This window comes from Melanerpes formicivorus, unplaced genomic scaffold (assembly GCF_026170545.1).
Source record: "Melanerpes formicivorus ecotype bairdi unplaced genomic scaffold, bMelFor1.0.p_v2 SCAF_54, whole genome shotgun sequence".
NCBI lineage: Eukaryota > Metazoa > Chordata > Aves > Piciformes > Picidae > Melanerpes > Melanerpes formicivorus.
The window spans coordinates 4,717,102-4,736,234 of NW_027142406.1; the positions used below are offsets into that span (position 1 = coordinate 4,717,102).

A 19,133-nucleotide genomic window follows, 5' to 3' on the forward strand; every position below is an offset into this window, starting at 1 on the left:
CAGCAGATCCCTGTCCCTCTTGGACCGGGGAGCCCAGAACTGGATGCAATGCAGGTGGGGACTCACTAGGCAGAGTAGCGGGGGAGGAGAACCTCCCTGGATCTGCTGGACACACTTTTAATGCACCACAGGATCCCATTTATCTTCTTGGCCACCAGGGCACATTGCTGTCCCATGCAGAACTTGTTGTCCACCAGCACTCCCAGGTCCTTATCCTTGGGGCTGCTCTCCAGCAGATCACCTCCTGTCCTGCTGCAGTTTATTCTTCCTTCCCAGGTGCAGGACTCTGCACTTACCCTGGTTGACCCTCGTCAGGTTCCTCTCTGCCCAGCTCTCAGTCTGTCCAGATCTCACTGAATGGCTGCACAGCCTTCAGGTGTCTCAGCCAAGCCTCCCAGTTTGGTATCATGAGCAAACTTGCTGAGCAGATGAGCAGGCTCTGTCTGTCCTCTCATCAGTGTCATTGATGAAGATGTTGAACAGGACCATACTGGGTACATTCAGAGTCCTGTCAGGATTGGAGTCAGTGGTCTGTATGCTGTATTTATATGCTGCTCTGCAGCACAGACTGAAAGACTTTCTGCTTGTCTCACTCTTTTTCCCATAGCCTCTGTTACCTCAAAGGGCATTCTTCTAAAGCACCTGTGATGAAATTATGTATCCCAAAAGCTTATGATTTAGTCTGACAATGTGAGTGGAGATGGATAATAATTGGTAGCAGAAAAGAGTAAGATCAGCAGCTGGAGGCTGGAATTGCTTTAGTGGCAAGTGTGGATTTCATGGTCACTCTCACAGAGCTCTTCCTTCGCCCAGGTCTGGATGTTGCCACCATAACAAAAACCGTTGTCGAAAACATCCGCAAGAAGGATGCTGGGGAATTCAGTCACCATGACCAGATGTTAGATACAGGCACAACAGAGGTGAGTGTGCTTCTGAGGGCAGATCTTCCACTTCTCAGTTGGCTACCAGAGCCTTTTTTTCAACTACAGAACCTTGGTGCTTGCAGGTGGATCGCCTGAAAATAGACGTGATCGACTGGCTCGTGTATGATCCTGCACAGAGGGCAGAGGCCCTGAAGCAGAGCAATGCAATCATGAGGAAGTTCTTAGGTACTCAATTTCACAACTGTTGCAGACTTTGTAAATGTCAGCTTTGTTCTCATGGGCTCTTGCCACTACCTGTGATACAGTTTTGCATCCAGGCTGTTCAAAAGCAGGTAGAGGTTGCCTGGGGCCTCATCGAGCCTCGCCATGAATATCTTCAGGGAAGGGGCCTCAGCCACCTCCCTGGGCAACCTGTTCCAGTGTTCCACCACCCTCATGGTGAAGAACTTCTTCCTGATATCCTAATACTGAGTGTGTATGAGGTTTAACAAGGCCAAGGTCAGGGTCCTACACTTTGGCCAAAATAACCCCGTGCAGCACTACAGACCCCATACAGCCACTCCAGAGTGGCTGGAGAGCAGCCTGGCAGAGAGGGACCTGGCAGTGCTGGCTGACAACAGCTGAACATGAGCCAGCAGTGTGCCCAGGGGGCACAGAAGGCCAATGGCATCTTGGCTTGGATCAGGAATAGTGTGGCCAACAGGGCTAGGGATGGAAATCTGCCCTGTGCTGGGCACTGGTGAGGCCTCACCTGGAGCACTGTGTGCAGCTCTGGGCCCTCCCTGCAAGAGAGATCTTGAGGTGCTGGAGCAGGTCCAGAGGAGAGCAACCAGCCTGGGGAAGGGACTGGAGGGAAAGTGATGAGGAGAGGCTGAGGGAGCTGGGGGTGTTCAGCCTGGGGAAGAGGAGGCTCAGGGGGGACCTTATCACTCTCTACAAGTACCTGAAGGGAAGTTGTAGTCAGGTGGGGGTCAGGCTCTTGTGCCAGGCAGCTTGTGACAAGAGGAGAGGGCATGGCCTGAAGCTGTGCCAGGGGAGGTTTAGGTTGGATGTTAGGAAGCACTTCCTGATGGAAAGGGGAATGAGAGACTGGGACGGGCTGCCCAGGGAGGTGGTGGAGTCACCATCCCTGGAGGTGTTTAAGGCCAGATTGGATGTGGCACTCAGTGCCATTGTCTGGCCAGTATGGTGGTGTTAGGTCACAGGCTGGGCTTGGTGAGCTCAGAGGTCTGTTCCAGCCTCCATAATTCTGTGATTCTGTATCCTCCTAGCATCCAAGAAACATGAAGCTGCAAAGGATGTGTTTGTGAAGATTCCCCAAGACTCTATAGCAGAAATCTATAACCAGTGGGAAGAACAGGGAATGGACACTCCCCTGCCAGCCGAGGACGACAACGCCATACGGGAGCACCTGTGCATTCGGGCGTATCTGGTGAGTGCAGGGATGCTGCATTCCAGGGCATGGCTTAGAAATAATGGTGGTGAAACTTTGAGCTTTGTCCATTTGATTTCATTCCTGATTTCCTGGATGCACTGCAACTCAGCATTTCATTTGATTTGCCCTTGGAATGGGCTGCCCAAGGAGGTGGTGGAGTCGCCATGCCTGGAGACCGTCAAGAAGAGACTGGATGAGGCACGTAGTGCTGTGGTCTGGTTGATTGGATAGGGCTGGGTGATAGGTTGGACTGGATGATCTTGGAGGTCTCTTCCAATCTGGTTGATTCTATGATTCTGTGATAATCACAGTCTTGTACTTTAAGTCCACAAAGCCCAACCACACTTTCTGATACTATTCCAGGAAGCCCACGAAAGCTTTAATGAGTGGTTTAAGCACATGAACTCGGCTCCACAGAAGCCTTCTTTGTTGCCACAAGCAAGTTTCACTGAAAAAGTAGCTCATGAACATAAAGAAAAGAAGTTTGAGGTAAGGAAAAGTTCAAAGTTATTTGCTAAAACCATTTCTATTCCTTGCTTAGGAGGCAGTCTTAGCTGAATGAAACTGAGTAGAAGGTTGCTGATTTGTGTTGTTGAAGAACTCTCTCAACATAAAAATAGAATTATTTATAAGAGAGTGTGAGACAGTAGAATAGTAATGGCACAGTGAATTCTTAGGTACTTTCCTTATGTGACTCAGCCTCACATAGAATATTGTAGCACGTGCTTTATGAGAAAGGGCTGAGAGCCCTGGGGCTGTTTAGTCTGGAGATGAGAAGACTGAAAGGGGATCTGATCAGTGAGCCACCAGTGAGCACTTGCAGCCCAGAAAATCAATCACATCCTGAGCGGCATCAAGAGAAGCAGAGCCAGCAGGGCCAGGGAGGTGATTCTCCCCCTCTGCTCCACTCTGGTGAGACCCCACCTGGAGTACTGCATCCAGTTCTAGAGCCTCTATTGCAGGAAGGATCTGGAGGTGCTGGTAGGTGTCCAGAGAAGGGCCACGAGGATGAGCAGAGGGCTGGAGCTGGGGAGGGACTTTTGAGGGTGTCAGGGAGTGATAGGACTGGGGGGAATGGAGCAGAACTAGAAGTGGGGAGATTCAGACTGGATGTTAAGAAGAAGTTGTTCCCCATGAGGGTGGTGAGAGACTGGCACAGGTTGCCCAGGGAGGTGGTGGAAGCCTCATCCCTGGAGGTTTTTTCAGCCAGGCTGGATGTGGCTGTGAGCAACCTGCTGTAGTGTGAGGTGTCCCTGCAGGGGGTTGGAACTGGATGATCCTTAAGTTCCTTTCCAACCCTGACAATTCTGTGATTCTATTGATAATGTCTATCAATATCTGAGGGCTAGGAAGGAAGAGATAGGGACAGCCTCTTCTCACTTGTGCCCTGGGGTAGGACAAGGGGCAATGGATATAAACTACAGCACAGGAGGTTCCACCTCAACATGAGGAAGAACTTCTTCACTGTGAGTGTGACAGAGCACTGGAACAGGCTGCCCAGAGAGGTTGTGGAATCTTCTTCCCTGGAGACTTTCCAGCCCCATCTGGATGTGTTCCTGTGTGACCTGTGCTGGATTCTATGGTCCTGCTCTGGCAGGGGACTTGGACTCAATGATCTCGAGAGGTCCCTTCCAACTTCTAAGCTCCTGTGATAAGAGTGAATAGTGTGTTGATTGTCATTAATCTGGAACTGATTCTGCTATTAACTCTTCCTTACTCTTGTGTTTGTCACATTTTCTTTTCTAGAAGATGCTGCTGTTTTGTTTTGCCCCAAGTGCTTTTGGCATGTCTGGCCAGTATGAACATATGTATTCAGTTCTTGGGGTTGGTTTTTTTTTCACAAGCATGGCAGAATAAGTTCTTTAAAATTAGCTTCCCCTAGTAGCTTTGCTTATGAACAACCTGTCTGACTCTGCCCAGGGAGTTGAAGCAAGGATATAAATAGCTGTTAGCAGCAGGCTTTTAAGTTTTAGCTGCTGGCTGAAGATTGTAATTTGAATGGGAGCTGCACTGGCTGTTGCATGCTAGGTGATGAGTCTGTGTTAAAATAGCCTTGGAAGTTCTCCTGTTCTGCAGCAGTTGATTTTCTGTTTCTTTGCCAGATGGATTATGGTATTTGGAAAGGCCTCTTGGATGCTCTTACAGCTGACGTGAAGGAGAAGATGTACAACGTGTTGCTGTTTGTTGATGGAGGATGGATGGTTGATGTTAGAGAGGTAAAAATCACAGAACCACAGAGTCAGCCAGGGTGGAAGAGACCTCCAGGATCACCAAGTCCAACCGATCACCCAGCCCTAACTAATCAACTAAACCATAGCTCTAAGTGCCTCATCCAGGCTCTTTTTAAACACCTCCAGTGATGGTGACTCCACCACCTCCCTGGGCAGCAAATTCCAATGGCCAATCTCTCTGTCTGGGAAGAACTTCCTCACATCCAACCTAAACCTCCCCTGGCACAGCTTGAGACTCTGCCCTCTTGTTCTGGTGCTGGGTGCCTGGGAGAAGAGACCAACCCCCACCTGGCTACAATCTCCCTTCAGGTAGCTGTAGAGAGCAATAAGGTCTCCCCTGAGCCTCCTCTTCTGCAGGCTAAGCAACCCCAGCTCCCTCAGCCTCTCCTCACAGGGCTGTGCTCCAGACCCCTCCCCAGCTTTGTTGCCCTTCTTTGGACACCTTCCAGCAGCTCAACATCTTTCTTAAACTGAGGAGCCCAGAACTGGACACAGGACTCAAGGTGTGGCCTAACCAGTGCTGAGTAGAGGGCAGAATGAATCTTTAGATCACAGCACAGGCTGTATCTGTATCATCTTTGGTTTGATGTTCTTCTGTGTAATCCACTCTGGCCTCCTGTGATCAGTTACAGACTGCTGCCCTTTCAGTTACTTCTAACTCCATCCAGCCTAGGCTGGTGCTTGCTTCTGGTGCTGCTACCGACATGGCTATGCAGAGCTGCCATGTAAAGGTGGCTGTTCCTGATGCTAATGTGTGGTTTTGCTGTGGTTAGGATGCTGAGGATGACCCGGAGCGGGCACACCAGATGACGCTGCTGCGGAAGCTGTGCCTGCCCATGATGTGCTTCCTGCTGCACACTGTGCTGCACAGCACCGGCCAGTACCAGGAGTGCCTGCGCCTGGCGGACATGGTGGCGTCTGAGCGACACAAGCTGTACACGGTGAGACACTGAGCTCCAGGCAGCTGGCCTGTCCTTTACAAGCTCAGGGGGGTGACTGCAGAAAAACCTTCTCAAGAGAGAGAGCCACAATCATATGTTCCTGAACGTGTTCAGTCACATTCTCTCTTCACATTCACTGCAGGAGTTTCAAAGAATTGTTTGGGTTGGAAGGGACCTCAAGGATCATCTCCCCTCCTCTAGCTTGTATCCATTCCCCCCAGTCCTATCACTCCCTGACACCCTCAAAAGTCCCTCCCCAGCTTTCTTGTAGCCCCCTTCAGATACTGGAAGGCCACATTTAGGTCTCCTCAGAGTCTTCTCTTCTCCAGGCTGAACAACTCCAACTCCCTCAGTCTGCCCTCATAGGAGAGCAGCTCCAGCCCTCTGCTTATCGTCCTGGCCCTTCTCTGGACTGAGAGGAATCAGAGAATTGACTTTGAAAGACTGGAGATGATGCCAGTATTCTGACAAGCAGCTTTTCTGAGTAGTGCAGCTACTGATTTGTGGATGTGGGCTATTGAATTGAACTAAGTTTAACAGTTGGATGTTCACAAAGATCATTTGCAAGTTAAATCAGCCTGTGATTCCAAGCTGAACTGTAAAATGATCAGTCATTTCTTTTTCAATTTCCATTATACTTCAGAACATTGCATAAGCAGGTTTGGTTTTGGAGCACTTTCTTTACCTAACCTTTGCCTCCAAAAGCCTGAAAAACACACCTCCCCAAATAAAATCTATTATATAACAGAAAACCCAAGCAAAAAGGCAACCCAACCAAACCCCAACCACCCACCCAGCCCCAGCCCAACCACCAACCAAACCCCAACCAACCAAAACCCAACCCATAAGGTTCCTCCCTCCCCCAAAGAGAAAAATAAAGCAAAGCAGATCCCCAAAGATTAGAAACCTAAGACTAAGTCTGTGACACATTTGCCTGAATTGGCTTTAAGATCTCTGCCAGCAAGAACGGGAAACCTGAGCTTGGCTGTTCACCAATAACCTCTAGCAGTTAGGAGATGGAGCCGGGATGCTGGCACTGGTTTAAGTTGCCCTAGTTAAGTTTCTCTAGTTAATTAGTCACCATTTGCTTTGATAGCACTGCTTTGCCTGCCAATAAATACAGCTTCTTGATGGTGTTTGGTTGGTTTTTTCCATTCTTAGGTATTTTCAAAGGAAGAACTCCGAAAGCTTCTACAGAAGCTGAGGGAATCTTCTCTGATGCTTCTGGACCAGGATCTTGATCCTTTGGGGTATGAGACTTAGTGATAAGTTGTGGCAAGTATCTAGATGAAATCTATCAGTGTGGACATTGTGGTTGCAAGAAAGAACAAAGCCAAACTGTGCTGATGTGGGCTTTTTGTTGGTGGGGGAAAACCACCTGAATGCTGAGCTTTCACTTTCACTTTGGAAAACTCTGACCAACTTCAGAGGAGATATTTGTTATACAACCTTTTCCATGCCTATTTTTTTTTGGGGGGGGGTTTGTTTTCTAATAAAAGTGCTTCAAAACCAGAAACTGTTTGTTCATTCTAATCTAAAATGTCATTATGGAAGTGTAGGGTCATTGTATGACCCTCCTTAATCTCTTTGCTGCATGCTGAAGAGCTGCCAGTAGGCTGTGCAGGGTTGTTTGCTGTTTTTTTCTTGTTGGGGGGGGATTGTTTTTTTCACCCCTCCTCCTTTGGAGAAGAGAAAGTGTTTGGGCCCTGGACACTTTCTGCACTAGAAAGATGGTTTGAGGAGAATTAACTCCACCTCAAACCTAATGCACTGCTGTGGTAAGGCTTTTATTGACTTCATTATCAATGACTGTTAGTTATTTAAATTGGAGAGTAAGATCTCTTTGTGAAGCAGATTTTTGTACAGTCATTGCCTATGAGAGGGGCATGTGCAAGAGGAAAAACCTCTTGTGGTGTCTGTCCCACTTCCTCCTAGAGGAGTCTGTAAGTTGATTTACCTCCTTGTTTCTGTTCAGAGGGCATCTGAACAGCAGGGGAGATCTGACACACTCAGCACAAGACCGTGCAAGGTTACAGTGAAGTGAGGTTGCAGGAGAGTGGGTATGGAAAGCCGGCACCGGGAACATCAAAGGGACAGTGAAATTGAATGGCTACTGCCAGCCCTTCGGGGCTGGTTTCCGGGCTTAGGCTGTTCTCACCGATATAGTCACTATGTAACCCTGGAGGAAAATGTAATCCTGACCCTACCGGGCAGCTCTCAAGCTTGGCGTTTTCTAATTTACTTAGAAAGCTTGCTGCGGCTCTGGGGGCCTGTGTAAGCACATGCTTAGCTGCCTTGCCCTTCAGTGAAGGGTGCAGAGGACACAGCGCTAGTGGAATGAGTGCTGCAGTCACTGTCTTCTGGCGTTCGACAAAGACCGTAATTTGTGTGCACATTTTTATGTGTGTATGTGTGTTCACAGAAATCCCCCCTCCGCTCGCCAAGCAGTAGCTGTACCTGGGCGGGTGGCTTTCTGCCCACCCCCGGCCTGTGGGCCAGCTGCCCGGCAGGGCTGTAGTGCCTGCGTGGGTTCCCTCGGGGGGGCAGAGGGAGGCCCTGCACCTTCGCGGCCGCAGGGCGCGTTCCCGGCGCCGCCTTCTCCCTGTGCCCCCTGCGCTGCCGTACGCGAGAGCAGGGGCGGCCGCGGCGCTCGGCTTCGGGCGGTCCCTCCCGGGGGCGGGCAGAGTCGCCGGGCGCCGCAGCTCCGCCCGCGGGGCTGTGCCGGGCCGGGCGGGGCCACCGGAAGGCGCGCGCCCACGTGTCCCGGCGGGGGCGGGCGCGGAGGAGGCGGCGGCGGTAGCCCGGCCGGTGCGCTGGCGGCCGGCGGGCAGCCTGTGCCGCTGCTGTCCCTGCCACTGCTGCCCGGCCGTGCCGGCCGCCATGGGCTGGATGCCGACGCAGGGTCGGCTGGCGGCGGGGCTGCTGGTGAACCTGGCCGCCTCCATCTGCATCGTCTTCCTGAACAAGTGGCTGTACGTGCGGCTGGGCTTCCCCAACCTCAGCCTCACCCTGGTGCACTTCGCCATCACCTGGCTCGGCCTTTACCTGTGCCAAGCGCTCGGCGCCTTCTCCCCTAAGAGCCTGCAGCCCTCCCAGGTGCTGCCCTTGGCCCTCAGCTTCTGCGGCTTCGTCGTCTTCACCAACCTGTCCCTGCAGAGCAACACCATCGGTACCTACCAGCTAGCTAAGGCTATGACCACGCCGGTCATCGTGGTCATCCAGAGCCTGGCGTACGGAAAGACCTTCCCTCTCCGCATCAAACTTACTCTGGTGAGGAAGCGGCGGGGCTGAGGGGAGCGCGAAGGGACGAGCCTTATAAGGGCGGTGGGGGTCCGGGGACCGGGGGGAGTGTAGAATCTTCCACCCGCCAGCCCTGAGACAGTCCTGAGGGCAACGGCCATCCTAAAACTCGGGTCCACCTCCGCAGGTCCCCATCACGTTGGGCGTTTTCCTTAACTCCTACTACGACGTGAAGTTCAGCATCCTCGGGATAGTGTTCGCCACCCTGGGCGTCTTGGTGACCTCCCTCTACCAAGTGGTGGGTACTGGGGGGCGGGAGCGTTACGGTGGTTCAAGCTGCTGTCCTGGGCATAGGTCGCCCTTAAAGAGCACCCTGCCTTCCAGCAAACCCTCCCTACTCTGTTGTTTTTCATATAATAATTAAAAATTGTTCATAATCCACCCCAGCCCTGGTGAATTGTTTCAGGAATTCATCATCCTTGCTGCTAAAATCGGGGTGTTGCCTCTACCCTAGTCATGAGCCTGGTTTCAAGGGGTGAATGCTTTATCAGTAACCCTCTCTGTTTCTAGAGAGCTCAGATTTTCTCCTTGCTGAAGCAAGTGCCTTGCATTGGAGCCTCTCCCTGGAAAGGACATTTCCCAGGCCTTCAGTTAACCCCATAGTTTGTCCTTGAGCCATTTACATTTTATAAGCATCCTTCTTCAGTTTCCACTATGTCTAAGGTGGTTTTTATAGAGGGTGCATTAATCCACAGCATAACCTTCCTGGCTCATTGTGGTTGGGAAAACAGCCACCACCAAGGACTGCCTCAGCCCTTTCTGCTGCAATCTTGCACTAAAAGCTCCTGAGCAGTTCGTTTTTGACCATGGTGCCAAAGCCTCCCAAATGAAGACTTCCCTGTCGTACTGATGTGGTAGTCCTCATCGATTCGGTCATTAATGTCATTGTAACAGGTGTTGTGTGCCTCCAAAAGCAGGGAGGCTCTGTGACCTGTGCAAGGTGATAAATAATGATCTCCTGTCCTGTTTTGGGGCAGAAGGAAGAGGGAGATGCTGCATGAAAACGTGGAAGTGCTGATGTGTGTACTGGAGAAAGGATAGTGCCTGGGTGTATTTTTTCAAGCAGCTTAGCAAGGTTATGTGCTGTAATCCATATCACCAATTAATGTGGTTGATGAAGTATTAAATGTGCAGTCTAAAGCTGCATCTCCTTGGCTGTTCTATCTATCTTCATAAGCATAGGTAACTAGGATGCTACACTGGAAATCTTAAGCTGCAGTCAGTATAGTCAATACTGAAACGCAATCTAGTAAATACAGAATCAGTTGGCAAAGGAAAGCCAAACAGTTCCTGGTTCTGTGAGCTTGTGTGTGGAGCAAAATGAGAAGAGCAAAAGCAGAGCTCTCTTTAGGCCAAGGTGCTCACTTCCATCATAGACAGGATCTGGAATATGGAGAATAAAAGGGAGCTGGCATTTTCCTCCCAGGTCTGCTACCTTTGTTCTTCCTTGAGTGTAAAGCTTTACCCCCAGGCTATGGGGAAAGGAAGGTTTATGACCTTAAGTTTTTGCCACTGCCCCTACATATGACTTTCTCCTCCCATGGCTTGCATGCTCACAAAAGACAAACAGTTTGGTGAAGGTAGAAGATGATGCTCAAGAATCTGTTTATCACAGAATCAAAGAATCACAGAACGTTAGGGATTGGAAGGGACCTCAAAAGCTCATCAAGACCAAGCCCCCCTGCCAGAGCAGATCACACAGGAACATAACCAGGTGGGGTCTGAATATCTCCAGAGAGGGAGACTCCCCTACCCCTCTGGGCAGCCTGCTCCAGTGTTCTGTCACCCTTTCACTGAAAAAAATCTCTCCTCATGCTTCCATGGAACTTCCTATGCCTCCATTTCTACCCATTGCCTCTTGTACTGTCATTGGGCATCCCCCAGCAGAGCCTGGCTCCAGCCTCTTGGCACTTGATCAACATGAATGAGGTCACCTCTCAGTCTCTTCTCCAAGCTAAAGAGCCTCAGCTCCCTCAGTCTCTCCTCATAAGGAAGATGTCCCACTCCCTTCATCATTTTTGTGGCTCAGGTTATGCAGTGTTGTCCATGTGTTTGTAGCCATTTTGCTTTTGCTCAGAACTTCAGCTTATGGTTTGGGTTGGGGTTTTTTTCCTTGCTCCTGTTTAACAGCTTTTCTCTCTTGGTTTTAGTGGGTGGGAGCTAAGCAGCACGAGTTACAGGTAAACTCCATGCAGTTGCTGTACTACCAGGCACCAATGTCTTCAGCTATGTTGTTGTTCATCATACCCTTCTTTGAGCCAGTCTTTGGAGAAGGAGGAATCTTTGGTCCCTGGACACTTTCTGCTGTGGTAAGGCTCTTACTGACTTTAAATAAATAGTAATCATTCATGTTACATTTGGCAGTAGGATCTGCATCTTTGTGAGCAGATTTTTGTGCACTCACTGCCCATGATGAGATGAGAGGGGCATGTGCAAGAGGGAAAACTTCTTGTGCTCTCTGCCCCACTTCCTGCCAGTTGATTGACTTCCTTATTCTTGCTCCTGTTCAGAGGGCATCTGAACAGCAGGGAAAATCTGGCAAAGTCCAGAAGCTTCCCCTAGTGTATGAAATGAAAAGTGTGTGAGTGCTCTTGTTCCAGCTCTCACTGTCTGCTCAGAAAAGAGATCAGCTTGCTCACTTTTGACACTCTCAGTTCCCAGCCTGGGGAAAGATGCCAGCATTGGTCACTCTCTAGAATTGCTAGTTAATGGTCACCAAGGTTAGAATTTCTCTCTTTATCCTTCTGTCCAAAAGAGAGCCAGGAGTATCTTCTTGGCACTGCTGCTTGTGCTGCTCAGCCATGGGTCATTTCTTGGAGCAAAAGTCAGATATTTTCCCACAGTAGTTTTTGTCATGACCTTTGTCTGAAAGGTAAAGAATATAACCTCTGTGTGTGTGAGCAGCCAGGTTTTCCAAGTCACTGAACAACCATGTCTGTTCCCTGAAAGGATCACAGGATGTTAGGGGCTGGAAGGGACCTCCAAAGATCCTCCAGTCCAACCCCCCTGCCAGAGCAGGAGCACAGAATCCAGGACAGGTCACACAGGAACACATCCAGATGGGGCTGGAAAGGCTCCAGAGAAGGAGACTCCACAACCTCTCTGGGCAGCCTGCTCCAGGGCTCTGGGACCCTCACAGTGAAGAAGTTCCTCCTCATGTTGAGGTGGAACCTCCTGTGCTGGAGTTTACATCCATTGCCCCTTGTCCTGTGCCAGGGCACAAGTGAGAAGAGGCTGTTATTTCCTTCCTGGTCCCCAGCCCTCAGATACTGATAGACATTGATCAGATCCCTTGTCAGTCTTCTCTCCAGACTAACCAGCCCCAGGGCTCTCAGCCTCTCATAAGGCACATGGTTCTATCAATCTATTTATGGACATCATAGCATGAGCTCCTTATGCACATCCCCTGTGCCTGCACTGACTTGAGGCTGTTTCTATTTTTGTTCTCCATATGTTTGGTTTTGGGTTTTTTGGGGTTTTTTTTGCCTGATACTTAACTTTTCCTTTGCTTTCCAAATGCAAAATAATAACCTGGAATGTATCTACCAATGGCCCAAAGCTTGGGAGATGATTGATTTGTGTCCATTAATTCACAGATCATGGTACTGCTGTCTGGAATCATAGCCTTTATGGTGAACTTGTCCATTTACTGGATCATTGGGAATACATCACCTGTCACGTATCCTTGGCTGTTTCTCCTCTTTTCCAGTGAGTTATCTTAGCATTCGTTTGGCCTGACTTGCTAGGGGAAAGTTGGTTGGTAGCCTGCCTGCTTTATCATAAGTGATGAAGCTGGAAAAGCCTTTTCATGTTTAAGTGTCTCTTGTTTCTTTGGCTGGGATTTGTACAGATTGTGGTGGTTAACTCGGTGACCTGGCCTTCATACCTACAAAGAAGGTTAACCCACACTTTGGCTACCTTAAGGAAGTGTTGGATTGTCAGTCAGTTTATGGCATTCTGTGGGTGAAAGGTTTTAGGTGGAGGTTAACTCTCATAGCTGCAGAGAGGCAGGAAAGTTGCATCGGTAGAACTCAGTGTGACACAGAATGTTAGAGGGTGGAAGGGACCTCCAGAGATCATCCAGTCCAAGCCCCCCTGCCAAAAGCAGGATCACCCAGGGTAGACCACACAGGAATGCATCCAGGTGGGGTTGGAAAGTCTCCAGAGAAGGAGACTCCACACATACAACTTGCACACTTTGAATGTTATTAATGAAGCTCTCAAGTCAGTCTTTCTACAAAAAAAATAATACTGGTAACTTGCTATGATCCTTAACAGATGCCCCAGGTATAACATGTTTGGACATTTCAAGTTCTGCATCACCCTGCTGGGAGGGTGCCTCTTGTTTAAGGATCCTCTGTCTTTTAATCAAGGCCTTGGGATTCTGTGCACGTTGTTGGGCATCTTAGCTTACACCCACTTCAAGCTCAGTGAGCAGGAAAGCAACAAGAGCAAATTGGTTCAGCGCCCCTAAAGCTGCTGGAGATTAACAGTGTTGTGAAGGGAAAACCAAGTGTTTATATGCATTGATTCTGGGATGCACCTATTGGCCTCACTCATTCGGATCTATACTCCTGGTTTAATTGCCAAGATCATCGTTGTGTAACTAAACCAAACAGACTGAAGTCTGTGCAGTCCTTGGGGGGTTGCCACCTCAGCCCCTCCTGGCATTTCCATTGCATTGAAATGGTAACTCACAAGAGAAGAAGGCACACTTCAAATCACCCTGGAAATTGGACTGCAGGAATTAGATTATTTGGGTTTTTTGCATACCAAATGAGATCCTGATGGCTACAGTTAGAGAGGAAGAAAAGGAATCCTCTCTGTCATCATTGCCCTTGTGAAGAGTCTTGGAGGCACTTCTCCATGCAGATGTCCTGCTGTGTAGTGATGCCTCCTCCTTTTGGTCTGATTTGTTCAGTGCTTTAAGGGCCACCAAGCTCCATCCTGTTTCTCACATATGTTGGCTGACGAGAGGAGTAGATAAAATGACAGGTGGAGAGGGACTAGAGCAGTTATTGGAAACCCTGAAGCCACAGGCCAGGCTACAGAAGAGTAGGAACTCAGATCATCAGTTTTTCTTACATTTTTGGGTTGGTCCATCAGGGCATTAATGAAGTCATTCATGTTCTAGAAGCTTCTGTTACTGCTATGCCAGAGCCAAGGGTTTTACAGGAGCTCTTGGAAGTAATCATGAGCCTAATAAAATCTCTGATTTTGTGGTAATAAGCAAATATTTTGCAGCCTTTGCATGCAGACATCCATGCTAAAAATGTTTCTGGAGCAATCTGTGTGAAGGTCACCATCTGTAATGGACGTGAAGGTTGCCTGGTTCCCCCTCCTGCCTTCAGCCTCACCTCCCTCCCTCCTGCCCCTTCTTCCAGGAGTTACCTTCAGAGGGGTCTGCTGGGGCTGTCTGGGCAGTGCTGGGCAGGCAGCATTTCCTCAGCAGCCAGTCTCTGGAAATACATCAGTGACTGAAGAGTGTGAGGCTGGCCCTGCTTCTGCTCTAATTCAGGAATGCTTGGAGCATTATTTTGTGCCAGTATCAAGCACTGATTTTTTTTTTTTTGACAATGTGGAAGGAGGAAGCTGAGTGCTGTTCTGCTTTAAAAAAAACAGAGAAAAAAATATCTGCTTTCAGGAAATCTGGTGAGAACATATGCTCACTGGATTGGCAGGGTTAGAATTTATTTGCAGTATCTTAATCCTTACAGTTAGGGGTTCAGTTTTATCTTCATCTACCTCTAGCAGATCCCAAGAGGGGAATTATGTGAACGAACCCAGGTATGTCGTACAACCACCAACAGAAGTGGCATTTAGTTCCTCTTCCTTTTGACCAATCTGGGCAGCAAGCCTTTGTGCAGGGCACAATGCAGTTCTTCTCAAGCTTGTACATTATTTATTCTGTCAGAGAGTTCTTCCCTTCAGAAAAGCTCTTTCTCTGTGTCACCTGAAGTTTACACTGCAACGCTCTACATCGTTTCAGAGTCAGAAACGCCTGAACAATTTTACATCTTTACCAACTGTGTCTTAGACATTGGGCTGGTCCAAGGAGATAATTGGGTGGCTTTTGTATACTTATATATATATATATAAAAACAATTCTGCATAATGACTTTAAAAATACAGCCTGGACTACTGGAAATTCAGACAGCCAATCTCTGGATGCATATCCTTTGGTACCTGCACTTTGAAAGCCCTTTGTGTTAATTTGTGCTGTGCACAAGTTCTGCTGAAACGTTGGTAGCCCACAAAAGACTCTCACAGTTAGAAAACAAGGGAATTACAGCAATATTTGGGATGAGACAGTGTGTAGAAAGTGGTAGGATGAACCAAACAACCCTGTCTGAAAGTGCAGAAAGACTAAAGTGTCAGGATGAACAAACCAAGTGGAAAAGGACTGAAGTGGTTGGATGACCAAACCAGCCATGTCAGACTGAAGTGGTAGAATGAACCAACCACCCATGTCTGAAAGTGGAAAAAGACTGAAGTGATAGAATGAACAAACCAGCCATGTCTGAAAGTGCAGAAAGACTGAAGTGGTAGAATGAACCAAAAGAACATGTCTGAAAGTGGAAAAAGACTTAAGTGGTAGAATTGACCCAAACAACCATGTCTGAAAATGGAAAAGGACTAAGCTGGTAGGATGAACAAACCAACCATGTTTGAAAGTGTAAAGACTAAAGTGGTAGGATGACCAAAACAACCCTGTCTGAAAGTGCAGAAAGCCTTGAGTGGTAGAATTGAACCAAACAACCGTGACTGAAAATGGAAAAGGACTAAAGTGGTTGGATGAACAAACCAACCACGTCTGAAAGTGGAAAAATACTCCTTCAGGAGAGGGGCAAATCTGCAAGAGCAAGTAGAGAGCATCAGTAAAACAGTCCTGCTCTAGACACAGCCTGTTGCTGGAATGTGCAAGTGGTGGAGGTCACTAAAGTGATGATGTGATCTGTTTCATGTGTTCCAAGAGCTGTCCTTTTGAGATTTACCTGTTGTACTGAACCAATAAAAGTATCTTGAGCTTTTTGTGCCACGGGTCAAAAGATGAAACCCAGGAGGCTTGTAGAAGGGTGGGACAACCAGCTCTTTGTATGTATTATCTCCTTGGGTACCATGTGTAGGGTGGGAATAAATTTTTACTCACTGGGTTGGCATCTGCTTGTTGCTGTGGAGAACAGTTGTCTCTTTCTCATCTTCTGCTTGAACTGCCAACACTTGGAGGGGGGAGGTCTAGAGGTGCTAAGACCAAACAGTGCCACTTGAATTGCTTCCATCTAAATGTTTGCGTGTTTCAGGGCTGAACTCCTGATACAAATGAGGGAACTTTCTAAATCCTGAGGTAACAATTGGAGCTTTATAAAAATTACTGATCCTTACCTGGTGTGAAATTTGCTCAGGCTAGTTTTCAGTGCTCACTTCAGCATGTTTTCCTGCTCATTCTGTGGAGTTCTTTCACTTTTGGCTTTCCTGAAAGAGACAACAGAGGGTTGGTATCTTTAACATGATGCAGTCTCTGTGCTGTCACAGTTGGAGCCACACTGCACAAACCCTGCTGTTTGCTTTCTGCTCTTCATTTTACTTCACAGTCCACATACTTTTTTTTTTTTCAATCATCTTTGAGTCCTAGGTCTTAAAACATTGCCTAATGTTTCCTTTGAAGTGCTTCCTAAAGTTCACTTGATTTCTCTGACTGTGAAGACAGAGAAGCAGAAAATAAAAGCACAGTCAGCCCTGCATCCTCACTATATTTAGGCTATCACATCAAGCACAGAGGCAGAACAACTGTGGGGGCCATAATGCTTTTTTAAAACAAGACAAATATCAAGACTGAAGTATGCTTAGATGGATTCTGTAAGTTAATGACCATTGAGGGAGCCCAAGAAGTCTCAGAATGAACATGACTAAGCCATGGTAACAAGATGGTCCTTGGTCCTGTTCTGCCATTGAGTGGTTTGCTGCTTTTAGGAACATCCTTTTCTTTTCAAAGCTGCCATTGATATGGTTCCAGTGGAAAAGAAACTAGCATAGGTACCAGGGGGGCATTTGAAAATGAGAGCAGATCCAGGTTATTCTGGTTAAAATATGAGTGACTGGCAGTAAGTTATCTTTGCCAGCCTTGTCTCTGAAAACACTACAGACCAACATATAGAAGGTTTCTTCATTTTTCCCAAAGCAATAGGAATTATTCCTTAGGAGATACTCAGTTCAAAGCTTTGTCTTACCTTTACCTTTAATAACCCACTGCCTGGTTTTCACAGAATCACAGAATGTTAGGGGCTGGAAGGGACCTTGAAAGCTCATCCAGCCCAACCCCCCCTGCCAGAGCAGGAGCACCTAGAGCAGATCACACAGGAACACATCCAGGTGGGTTTTGAATATCTCCAGGGAGGGAGACTCCACAAACCCCCTGGCAGCCTCTTCCAATGCTCTGTCACCCTTACAAGGAAATTCTTCCTCCTGTTTCCATGGAACTTCCTCTGCCTCAGCTTCCACCACTGCCCCTTGTGCTGTCATTGGGCACCTCCCAGCAGAGCCTGGCTCCAGCCTCTTGGCACTCACCCTGCACATCTTTGTAAACATGAATGAGGTCACCTCTCAGGCTCCTCTCCAAGCTACAGAGCTCTCAGCTCCCTCAGTCTCTCCTCATAAGGAGGATCTTCCACTCCATGATTTGTGTGGCTCTGTGCTCAACTCTATCAACCACTTCCCTGATGTTCTTCTTGAACTGAGGGCCCAGAACTGGACACAATACTCCAGATGCAGCCTCAGCAGGCAGTTTTGTAAAGCTTGCTAAGTTCTTGCAGGCTCTGTGGGCACTGTGCCAGAGGAGTTTTCCTGCTGGTGGAGGATCAGCTGCTCTCTCAGGCTTGAGGTTGGAGAGTGGTTTGCTGCTGTTACAGGTATGAAAAAGAGGTTTGTGTACCTTCAAGACAGAGCTGCAATTCAGCAGGAATGTGTCCCCTCTGTCTCATGTAGTGGCATGATTGATGGCCCAAGGCTAAAGGAACTTTAGAGCCTTGTTTGGGATGGCCATAGTTTTTATTCAACTTTTTTTTTAACTACCTAGTGGTGTAGTCACTGTTGGTTAAGTTTTAAGGTTAAAAAAATGTCATTTTGGTAACAGGAGCTTCAGAAGAGTCTCTTACAACATTTTGGAGTACAGCTACTGCCTAACCCATGTCTAGTTGGTCACATCTGCAGAATCTATCAAGAAGTAATGGATTTTGTAACTGGATTTGTGTATTTAGGCAGTTGGACTGCTGGGGATGGGGCTTGTTCTTGGGCAATGCTGTGCAACTGAACCCTAGCATGCTCTTAACCTGTTGAGAAACATCAAGCCTGAAATTCACCAGCGTGCTTAGCAAAGAAGAAGAGGACTCAGCCTGATGGGTGAGAGAGCTTTAGCTGGCTTTTCACAACAAGCATGAAGAATTCAGAGAAGAGCCCAGACAAATCACCTGGCTTAATGCAGTTTTCTTCTCTGCAGATGCCTCTTTTGCTCCATAGTTACATAGTTGTTTTCTTACCTGGATGTTAAAAGCAGCAGAGTTTGGATTGCAGACTGAACAGGTGAAGGAATTCACTCTTCAGACTGTACAGGTGCAGCTCTTTCTGTTTGTTTCTCCACAATCAGGCAGATGCACAGAAGTTTTCTGCTCACAGTCTCAGCCAAGAGAAGCAGAGCCAGCAGGTCGAGGGTGGTGATTCTCTCCCTTTACTCCACTCTGGTGAGACCCCACCTGGAGCACTGTGTCCAGTTCTGGAGCCTCTATTACAAGATCTGGAGGTAGTGGAACATGTCCAGAGGATGAGCAGAGGGCTGGAGCTGCTCTGGTGTGGAGACACTGAGAGAGTTGGGGTTGTGCAGTCTGGAGAAGAGAAGGCTTTGAGGAGACCTAATTGTGGCCTTCCAGTACAAGAAAGCTGGGGAGGGATGTTGGGAGGGATGTTTTAGGGTGTCAGGTAGTGATAGGACTAGGGGGAATGGATCCAAGCTAGAGCAGGGTAGATTCAGATTGGATGTTAGGAAGAAGCTCTTCCTCATGAGGGTGGTGAGACACTGGCACAGGTTCCCAGGGAGGTGGTGGAAGCCTCATCCCTGGAGGTTTTGAAGGTCAGGCTGGATGTGGCTCTGGGCAACCTGCTGTAGTGTGAGGTGTCCCTGCTGATGGCAGGGGGGTTGGAACTGGATGATCCTTGAGCTCCCTTCCAACCCTCAAAGTTCTGTGATTGTATGCTTCTATTTGATGGCTCAATTGCTGCAGAGATGATTGAGATGTCAGCCACAGAACATCAAGTGAAAAACTGATCAAATCTTGGGTGATGAAAACTCCTA

General features: G+C 48.3%; 2 protein-coding genes and 1 long non-coding RNA gene across 3 annotated transcripts in view; 2 read left to right on the forward strand and 1 right to left on the reverse strand.

The window, feature by feature from the left end:
- Positions 1 to 7,001, forward strand: part of NUP107 (nucleoporin 107) — a 41,879-nt gene extending 34,878 nt beyond the window's left edge. The window contains exons 22-28 of the mRNA XM_068160962.1: positions 814 to 920; positions 1,007 to 1,109; positions 2,156 to 2,316; positions 2,683 to 2,808; positions 4,422 to 4,535; positions 5,324 to 5,491; positions 6,653 to 7,001. Coding sequence (XP_068017063.1) covers positions 814 to 920; positions 1,007 to 1,109; positions 2,156 to 2,316; positions 2,683 to 2,808; positions 4,422 to 4,535; positions 5,324 to 5,491; positions 6,653 to 6,754 — 881 coding nt within the window. The 3' untranslated portion in view covers positions 6,755 to 7,001. The remainder of the gene's footprint in view (positions 1 to 813; positions 921 to 1,006; positions 1,110 to 2,155; positions 2,317 to 2,682; positions 2,809 to 4,421; positions 4,536 to 5,323; positions 5,492 to 6,652) is intronic.
- A 1,277-nt stretch (positions 7,002 to 8,278) lies between these two features.
- On the forward strand, positions 8,279 to 15,944 carry SLC35E3 (solute carrier family 35 member E3). Its single transcript, XM_068160963.1, has 5 exons — positions 8,279 to 8,761; positions 8,919 to 9,029; positions 10,942 to 11,100; positions 12,388 to 12,470; positions 13,079 to 15,944. The coding sequence occupies exons 1-5, from the start codon at positions 8,372 to 8,374 to the stop codon at positions 13,263 to 13,265; spliced, it is 930 nt and encodes a 309-aa protein (XP_068017064.1). The 5' UTR covers positions 8,279 to 8,371; the 3' UTR covers positions 13,266 to 15,944.
- Positions 15,945 to 15,954: 10 nt separating this feature from the next.
- On the reverse strand, positions 15,955 to 18,527 carry LOC137452501 (uncharacterized). The gene is made up of 3 exons (XR_010990097.1): positions 18,325 to 18,527; positions 16,175 to 16,264; positions 15,955 to 16,036 (listed from the first exon to the last, which is right to left on the reverse strand). It is a non-coding gene; the product is annotated as an uncharacterized lncRNA (long non-coding RNA).
- Between the last annotated feature and the right edge of the window lie 606 nt (positions 18,528 to 19,133).

Coding starts and splice junctions, on each gene's coding strand:
- SLC35E3 (XM_068160963.1), top strand. CDS start 8,372: ATGGGCTGGATGCCGACGCAGGGTCGGCTGGCGGCGGGGCTGCTGGTG. Junction 9,030..10,941: donor TGACCTCCCTCTACCAAGTG/GTGGGTACTGGG, acceptor TCTTGGTTTTAG/TGGGTGGGAGCTAAGCAGCA. Junction 11,101..12,387: donor CCTGGACACTTTCTGCTGTG/GTAAGGCTCTTA, acceptor ATTAATTCACAG/ATCATGGTACTGCTGTCTGG.